The 9411-nt window shown below is 41.1% G+C and overlaps 1 protein-coding gene across 1 annotated transcript; it reads right to left on the bottom strand.

Moving 5' to 3' along the window:
- Positions 1 to 1135: 1135 nt before the first annotated feature.
- ERH (ERH mRNA splicing and mitosis factor) lies at positions 1136 to 9202 on the bottom strand. Its single transcript, XM_037395577.1, has 4 exons — positions 9070 to 9202; positions 5381 to 5468; positions 4120 to 4240; positions 1136 to 1630 (listed from the first exon to the last, which is right to left on the bottom strand). Exons 1-4 carry the CDS (start codon positions 9070 to 9072, stop codon positions 1528 to 1530), a joined length of 315 nt encoding a protein of 104 aa, XP_037251474.1. The 5' UTR covers positions 9073 to 9202; the 3' UTR covers positions 1136 to 1527.
- Between the last annotated feature and the right edge of the window lie 209 nt (positions 9203 to 9411).

Genomic DNA, 9411 nt, shown 5'->3' with positions numbered 1-9411 from the left:
AAATTTTACTTGCTGTGTCAAGCTGCATTTGGATATAAAACTTCCATACAGAAGTATTTGCAGATTTAAGTAACCTTAGGTGGATTAATGTACTTCTGACCTACTATGTTTTGAGTATCACTTTATAATAAAGGAAGCATGTTTTGATGTTAGCAGATTGAACTGATTCCTGGTCACTAGAACTGTAGAGCTAGTAGGTCTAATCTCCAGTTCGTATTTGTGTTGAGAAAAAAAAGTTTAACACTCTCTCCCAATACCTTTCTAAGAAATTCTAAGTCTTCAGTAATTTGATTCTAATTCTTCAGACTCTATTACTTATCACTTAAGTGAAGCTATTTTCATTAAAGCTTTACTATAGACAGACAATTTGACCTCAGATTCTTTCAAGCCAATCCATTTGCTCTGAGGTGCATCAGAAACTATTGATGTGCATTAGTAAGTTAAGTGCACTGGAGAGAATTCCTCTGTTAATCCTGGAACTGGTCCTGGTTGAGTATACCTGCACAGTCCAAGACTCAAATCCATACTTATAGTAGGTGAACTCTGGACTAACACCAAGGCACAAAGTATCAAGCCAGCCTAGCTTTTCTACCTGCTGTTATTTTTTGGTCTACTATGTCCTTGAAAACAACCTTTTTCAGAACAGCAGAATTACAAATCGGTGTGCAAGGTACCCAGGGGCAGATACAACTTTACAGCATGTGCAAACAGGCACATCCTTAGCCTTTGTAAAGAGAAAATGCAGTTTGGGGCAGATAGGCAGCGCAAATAGTTTTGATGACTATTCCCTTCTCGGGGGAAGGCTGGAAGTAGACTGATTCACAGGGTCTGTGATACATTCAGCCTGCTCTTACCTATCACCTATCTCAGAGCAGAGACACTTACCTGAACCCTGCCTTGTAGAAAGATCAAGTTTAGAGTGCAAGAGGGTTGCTGTTTCCCAAAGATCCCCAGGAAAGACAGTACTCAAGACTAGGTCAGAGAAGTTAACTTGGCAGGCCAGAGCTTGAGCCGTGCTGTAACATTGCAAACAACTGTTGGTTCAGTCCTCGTAACCTTCCAAGCTGTTCCTTGACAAACAGGCAAGATGATTTAATTTGTTGTTTGGCAAAACCCACAAAATTCAGCACTCAAGTTTAACTAAAGGGTAGTTTTTTATTCCCCATTAAGACAGTCTCAAGGTCATAACTGAATGTTGGATACCCCACTGGAGGGCACATACAGTGAATGTGGCAAAGTACAATGTGAACAGCCCCCGGGGTTCAAATAAGGTAGGACCATCAGCTAACCAGAAGAAAAAAACCAAATTAAAACTCTGCTGAAGATGTTTCGCTTTCTTCTCCATTTACACTGAAAAAAAGTCAAATCCAACAAAATCCTTCCACCGCTAACAATACATTCAGGCCTGACTAAAGAGTTTAACAAGATGGCAACAGGATGACTATAATACAAAACGTTCACTACTACACTCTGTACACACCTGTTGTCCAAGCCCTCCCCCAAACCCATGTGATGATGGTGTCTCCATTATTTGCTTGCTTGCTGGGCCTGCCTGCGGAGGAGGACATAGATCTTCTCCTTTATCCAGTCTTTATTGTACGGTTGGTACGTCTGAGTATCAGCACGGTAACTAGAAAGGGGAAAAAAAAAAATTAAGGTAATATTACTCTGTCCTGTAGTGTGTTTACAGATTTATCCTGTTCCCTGAGAAGCAGTTACCCAGCAGTAAGAACCTGAAATAAAACCAGATGCTCCAAGGACTACTGAATGTCCAGATCAGTGTGTTTGCATTTTAATTCAGACAACAAATGGAGGACCTCAATATTCTGGAGCTCAGAATGAAGAAGAATGTTTCCTGTTGGAACTAATCTGATTTGTCTTAATGAGCCGAACACTTTTTCAACACTACTTCAAGCAAGTGTTTATGTAAGTGTTCCACTTCTGTCTGGAATTTTTAGAAAATGAATAAAAGCACAATTTTCCAGGAGCTAAGGGACAATCATAGATGGATGACAAAGTATTCTTGCCAGCTGGCAGTGAAGGTGAGCTTACATCTAACAAACAAGGACACTTCATAAAAAGCAAACTGAAAACAAGAACCCACAGACTCAATTTTCCTTGCTATTCAGGGCTAGCTGATAAAAGTAGTCCACTAGCAAGATTTCTTTCCAGGGCCAAAGAACTCAGTTACTCAAGATACTGTTCAACTGAAGCAGAATTAGACTGACAAATGAAAGCAAATTGCATGAAGTTATCGGTGTAGATTCATGCCCTCCTTTTCCCCTTAGTTATTAAAATTTGAGTGCTTTTTTGATTTAAGATGGCACTTTCAGTGCATGCTTCAAGAATTAATGGAAGTCCTGGTCAGTCTTTAAATCTTTGTACACGTATTTCTCATCAGATAAGAAAGGTGAGATTGTCATTGGTAAGAAGCTAAGTAAAAATCCAGTTAACTCAATCCACAACAATTTACGGTTCTTACCTAGGGAAAAAACCCTAAGCAAGCTATTTCTAAGAAAGCCTCATTATTTAAATCCCAGCATGACTGGTTCAAGGCCACAGAAAGAGTTTTGGTTTATATTGATACAGTAGTAGTTCTGGTGCAGCATAAGAAATGTTAGTTTCAGGATTTCTGCTCATGCCCCAATTGATTCATAATGCTATGCTGCAAGACCAGAGAGCAAGTACCTCAGGAATCTCTGTGAACACAAGACATATCTGGTACACTACGTGCTATGTGTGCCATCTGGTGGAAAACTATAAGCTGAAGGAGAATTTGGCACGACGCAGGGTTTACAAGCCTAATAAAGGCAGGCACAAGACTGTACTAGAAAACAGGTGCTGCTTCCTAAAGCAAGTAGCTAGCTTCAGTCTGTTAGATAAACTAAACCAAAGTATCTTGCAAACTGCATCAGTCCAGCACGACACCTGAAGATCAAACATGGCAGAATGTCTAGGGACAAAGTAACTCAGCAGGCACTGTAATCCTGTTTCACTTATTCCACTGAAAACTTTGGTAAATGGCATTTGTAATAAGTCACTATCAGTAACACAGATTCTGTATGTAAATCAGAATGCAAAGGAAAGTCATGTGATGCTCAGGGTTTTTTTGACTAGCTTTTTATTTTAAACTGGAATTAACTGGCAAAGGCAATAGCCTTTGTGCAGCTACACAAGTAGTTGCACTTGGATTTCAGACAGAGCAGCAGAGCTGCAGAAATGTCCATGCCAGATACTCACTGGCTTAAAAAGAGCTTCTGGCATTCTGAGACTCAAAAGCCAAATACTGTGTCTTCTGTTATTTGAATATAAGGTTTGTACCCATATTCCTACAGAATTTCTGCAAAGTTGATACCACTGTTGTATCAAACCATTCCTTGTGTAATTTATGGTACAAAAAGTACTCATGGGATGGACTAACTGATTTAGTTACAATGTTCAGTTATATTCTGAGTAGTGAAATTTAACATTTGATTTCACAGTGCAGTCAGAATGGAAAGTATACAAGACCATCTTTGCTTGCCCAAACTTTAACAAACAGATGAGAACTGGAGATAATTTATTCACAAGAACACTTACAACAATTAGCTAGGGCTCACTGGAGGATCGATCTGTTCCTCAACCACTTAACTAGGATTTACAGAAACTTCCATCCTGCTGTATCTTAATCAAAATAAACAGCTGGCTGCAATGCACTTCTATCAGCTTCTACCATACCATTAGTACAGCCCTCAGCTAAATAAAATTCCGTAATCGTTCTGCCTCCTTAAGAATTAGACCAACTGCACAGAGGCAGATACAGCCCCAATGTAAACAGATTCTAGCATTAAAATATATAGCTGTATTAAACTGTTGGACTTCAGTATCTGAAATGCTGGGAGCTTCAATGTGTCTAAAATCCAAGTCAGTTTCTAAGCTTTCTTCAGAGCTACTTTATTCCAATGAAGTTAAGTGGAGTGGGCAACATGGCATACCAGCAGCAATACTGCTGCCTTACAAACAGTTATTGCAAAAACCACTCCGAACCTTACTGGATCTCACATAAAACATGTAAGCATTTACATGGAAGACTTCCGGCTTCTCCAAGTCACTAAAATGGACTTGTACAACTGAACTTACACAAGACAGCTGAGGTCTGCCAAGTCATCGATGAAGTCAAACAATTGGCTGATATCATATGTAATGGATGGACTGTTGGGATTCATTCTCTTCAGATGCTCTTCATACATTTTACAGACTCCTACGGAGAAACAAGATTATCAATGCACTATTAAAAAACCAACAACTCTACCTGTCGAAACTTCTCCAGCCATTGAGCCACATATCTGGAAAGGTAAGCAATTACTACCATGAAGACAGACATAAACTTCGTACTTCCGATTCTACAGAACTATTTGCATTGAAATGTCATATTGTAAAATCTGGTAAGATGCATGGAAAGAAGTACTATCATCATCTAAAGGAAAAAGTTTTAGTTCTGTCAAAGACGTAACTTTCCATGCAGTAAGCTCCCATGGAAACCTGAAATTCCTTCAATAATTTAAGGACAGCAATTGCAACATATATTCCTACTGCACAAACACCTAAGAAAGAGAAGAACTGGTGTCAAATAAAGCTACTCAAATCTCCTAAGAAAGATAATTCTAAGGGCTACTGAGGTAAGAGTTGACAGCCCAAGCCTATGTATGAATTTAGATGAGTTTTATTTAAGCTAGCTCATATATAATTCGGATGCATTTGAGGAGAACATAAAGTTAAAGTGAGCACAGAGGCTTTGCATGGTCTTCATTAGGCTTTTGTTTGCCTCGCAAAACTTCCTGGAATTAGAATTTTTAATGTTAAGTGAACTTTCACATTTAAATCATACAGCTGCAGTATTTCAGTCTTCTTTCCAAGCTTACTATGTGTCTCAAAGTCATGCAGGACTTTTTTCTCTGGCACACATGCCACAAGGCTGCAAATTATGTATAAGTAATACACATACTTTTATTTTATATATTACTTCCAGTAGCAATCTTTCCTTTACATGGCTAGCGCAAAAATTAGTGAGAGGTAGGCTCTGATCCTGCAAGGAAATGGATTCAGGCAAGGCTGCTGCATGGTCCCACCAAGAACATTGCCTACTCTCATGAAGTGAATGTGGCTCAATCTAAATAAATCAAAAAGAGACATTCAATATATAAAGGAAGTTTTAGAAACAATAACTATTTTTCAGTTTGCTGCAACATTAGTAAATTAAAAGCATGACACCCCTTTGAATTTATTTTTTTTATTACCTTGGGAAAACATGAGCAGCAACTTAATTTCTTACTGAGTAAGCTTGGGAATATGTCAAAAATGGGGTTTTAACAACAGTTTTCGCTACCATATCTGCACCCACCTTCCATGCACTCATTCACCGATTCATAATCAGCGTATGTTCTGCCTTCTGGCCTCTTGGTAGGCTGGACAAGTAGAATTGTGTGAGACTGAAAAACAAAACAAAAGAAACATAAAGAAAACTGCTTACTTGCAAAATCTTTGTGTTTTTTTTTTAATTATTTGAATGAAGCACTAAAAAGATGAGTAATATTAAAATGCTGCACTAGCAGTCAAAGAGACAGACATCTTCCCAACAGCATTTACTATTCATATAAACTGTGTTAATAATTTTTGTTTCCAGTCAGTCCTACCAATCCTTACGTCACTTTGAATTAGCAATAAAGCAGCTACTGTGTTGAAAAAAATACCATGGAAATAACAGTTTCTATTTAAACACAAAAGCAAACCAATAAAAATACATAAAAGCTACGCCATCAGTGCATTTACTTATTTTATTCCAAATGCAAGCTGTTAGTAAATTAAAGAGCAAGGAGGGAGTCCAACAACTTCATGTCAGTCTCACCTTAAAGATTTTAACAGTAATAGCTATTTTGAGTTATTTATTTAACGTCAAGGGAACACAAATTATACAACAAATATGCACTGAGTGTTCAAGATTATTTCTTGCAAAACAGATGCACTGATTTCTCATACTTCAGTGACTCTACTGAAACAGTAATTATGGCACAGATAACTGTTCCAAATGTCAGATTCTGTAAGCTTGTTCTTCTGCAGTCAAGGCTTTGATAATTGTTCAGTCTGTGGCTTGCATTATTTCTGTAATATTTTTCACTTGGCTACAGCAAGTAATTTGAGCAAACAACAAGCAAGATTTTTTAAGTACATGCAATCTGTGATCTAATTAACAGGTTACATGGCACAGAAAGTTTGCAAGCACACAACAAAACACCATTTCCAGTGCTGCTAATAGGATCCAACATTTTCAATGCTAATATATGAGGTGAGCGTACAACGTTAATATTCATGGTGGCAACTGCAGAGTAAGACACACTGGAAACAAATACCCATGTATATTACTGGGCTTCAGTTAATCAGCTGCTGCTAGAAAAATCCTGACCCACACTTCGGACATATCAATGAATATACCAGTTTGGAGTTCATCAAATGCAATGACAGAATAGAAAAATGGCAAATATTAAGATTGACAAGGAACATACAAGAAAACAGTACAGATTTTTGTACCATGACTGATAAGCGTTCCCATGCCTGGCATACAGTTTTCAGTTCTGTAAATTCTGTTCCAAATAATGTGGTAGAGGGAGATACAGAGAAGTTGAGGAAAATTATGGAGAAACAGAAGCAGCAAAACTTTTCCCATCAGAAATGGAAAAAGTGGGGAAGTTAGAGCTACACCCTGTAACAAATATCATACAAAAGAGACTACACCATTTAAGTCTACTTTCACATATACCAGAGGATGCTAGATTTTAAAGGAATTCCCCAAGGGTGGCTGGTATCTGGCTGTTCCTAAGCGCATTGTACTTGAACAGGCACATCTTACCAGGGAGTCCAAATGACTGCCAAACTTATTATAAAATACTTTTCTCAGCACTACCGTTTTTATTTGCTGGTCGCTGATGACAAGGCTGGGTTCCAGCACTTGCAACTCTGACTTCCCATGAGCATTTGACTAAGGATTTCTTATTAACAACAGACGAGATATACTGGCCAGTTGTCACTGTGTTCTAAAAAAAAACCTGTTGGTTTAGCTTCAGAATGTCTTGCAAACTGAATCTGTGGTGTCTGATTACATATACATATTTCTCTCTTTCAACTAAATTCAGTATTAAGAAAAAGCTCTATTTGATTGACAAAATGTAGCAAAGCGTACATAAAAGTGAATTGACCAGGAGTTACGGAACTGTATCACAATTAGGTGAGCTCTGTCTTTGGTGTCTCAATGTCTTGCTGGGGAATCATTTTACGCTTTCTGGCCTATAAATACCCAGGCTATTCCTCCCATTCTTTGAGTGCTAAATGAATGTATACATTCTGAAATTATCTCAATAATCAGATTATAGAAAAAAACAGCAGCCAGACATGTAAGCCAGTTCTTTCAGAACTTCACCGTAGAAATTATTTGGACTCATGACTTTAAACTGTTGATCACTTCAGACACTTCACGATATCCATATCAGATACTGGCCTGGAAATTATTAAAATTAATGCCATTGGGACAACACGTATTGTAGAATTAATGTATCACATCTCAAATATTTCTTTGGGAATTTCCCATTATTTTACCTTAAGGGAAAAAAGGAAATTGATTGATTTGATAAAATTGCTCCTCCTCTCCTACCACATAATTCAAAAAAGTGACAAGTTCAGAAGCCTGAGAGAAGTTTTCTCCAACTACTACCTGTCCTACTGAATATGTGCCTAGGTGACCGGGCAAAAAATCTGTGTAATTAATAACTATTATGTTTTCCTACAGGTAAAATCTTGTTGCTAGGAAAAAGAAAACCAAAACAAGGGAAGATCTATAAACCTTCATGGGTTAGGAGCACGTTATCTGAAAGAGCCCAATACAGACTCTTATTATTCTGATACATATGTTGGGGTTTCTTGCATTTTCTTTAAAAGCACGGTCATACTGGCTGCTATTAAGCAGGACACTGAATGAGATACCACATAGCTTACATTACATCCGAATTTGAACTTCTAGAGGGTGCTTTAGAAAGTGCTCCAATTACTGAAAGCACAACTCTGTAAAAATGGTTAAGGCAGTGCAGACAGCCAAACCAGCAGGATTTAGGAGCTAGGCAGCACCTGCCCAAAGAGGCTTCCAACTGTAGACTATTAAACAACAAAGTAAAAAAAAACCCTACCAACAAACCACCTAATAAAAGAGGAAGTATTGTAAGAATAAGATGTGCAGTGATGCAAAACCAAGCAGCATACTTTACACACCTAAATGAGTTTTAGTTATTTCTGCTAACTAGAAAAAAGTGGTTAAAGTGTCACCTTTGACTTTGGACAACAGGGACAGGGCTTGTAGTTGCTCATTCTAGCTGAAGCTGTTTTTGAGCAAGTGCCAGACAGATGCAGAGCTTTGCTGCAAACCCAGATGCAGTTAAGCTGTCCTTCCACCGCTGGGCAACAACTTGTTTCAGGATATTCAAATTTATTAAATGAATGCAAAAACTACTGTGACTGGTAGGCCTTTGTGCTTCAGCGTGCCATTCAAACAGCCCACAAGCAGAAGCTACCACCTTTCCCTCCTCCAAGCACCGGGGAGCAGAGAAAGCAGCACGGGCAGAAACAGAGCCAATTAACGCAAATCAGCCATTTAAGGTAAGCAGGCTCGATTCGCGAGCCAGCGCTGCCGAGGAAGAGCTGCGTTCCCAAGGGCCTGAGGAGGGGCTGAAACTCCGGGGCAGCCTGCTCTGCGCCAGGGCCAGAAGCCTCCTCCCCACCTCCCTCCCCGAGGGCCACCGGCCTTTATACCGGGAGGGGTCCGGCGGCGGGACGCCACTTCGCGAAGCCGCTAGCCCACCAGCACGTGCTGCCGCCCACCGGGGCCCAGAGTGGCGGCCGCGGCCTTTCCCGCTGCCCGCCACACCTTCCCGCCAGCAGCGCCGGCAGCCGCTTTTGCCCCAGGGGGAGGGGAGAGCAGCCCAGGCGCCGCCGCGCCACCCAAGCCGGGTACGAGGAGCCGCCGGCCCCGGCCCCGGCCCGCCCGCTCACCATCACAGCTCCCGCTCCTCAGCACTGCCGCGGAGAAGAGGCGCGCGACGATCCCCCACAAACCCCCGCGCCCGGCGGAAACGCTGCGCTAACGGCCGACCATAGAGCTCGCGGCGCCAGAGTGCCGCTCGCGCATGCGCACGCAAGCCCAGGCCGGGGCCCGAGCGGGCGGGCGCCACACGGCTGGCGCTGAGAATGCCGGGAGCGGCGGCGCGCGCCAGGCTGGAGGAGGCGGGGCGCGCGGGAGGCGCTACGCGGCCATCTTTGATGAGGGAACCGCTACTCCCTACTCCGGCCCGCGCGGGGCGCTGGGCGGCAGCGGCTTCGCTCGCCATCTTGAAG

This window comes from Falco rusticolus, chromosome 7 (genome assembly GCF_015220075.1).
Source record: "Falco rusticolus isolate bFalRus1 chromosome 7, bFalRus1.pri, whole genome shotgun sequence".
NCBI lineage: Eukaryota > Metazoa > Chordata > Aves > Falconiformes > Falconidae > Falco > Falco rusticolus.
Note: the sequence above shows the minus strand (reverse complement) of the source record. Positions and strands in the feature narration are given on the sequence as shown.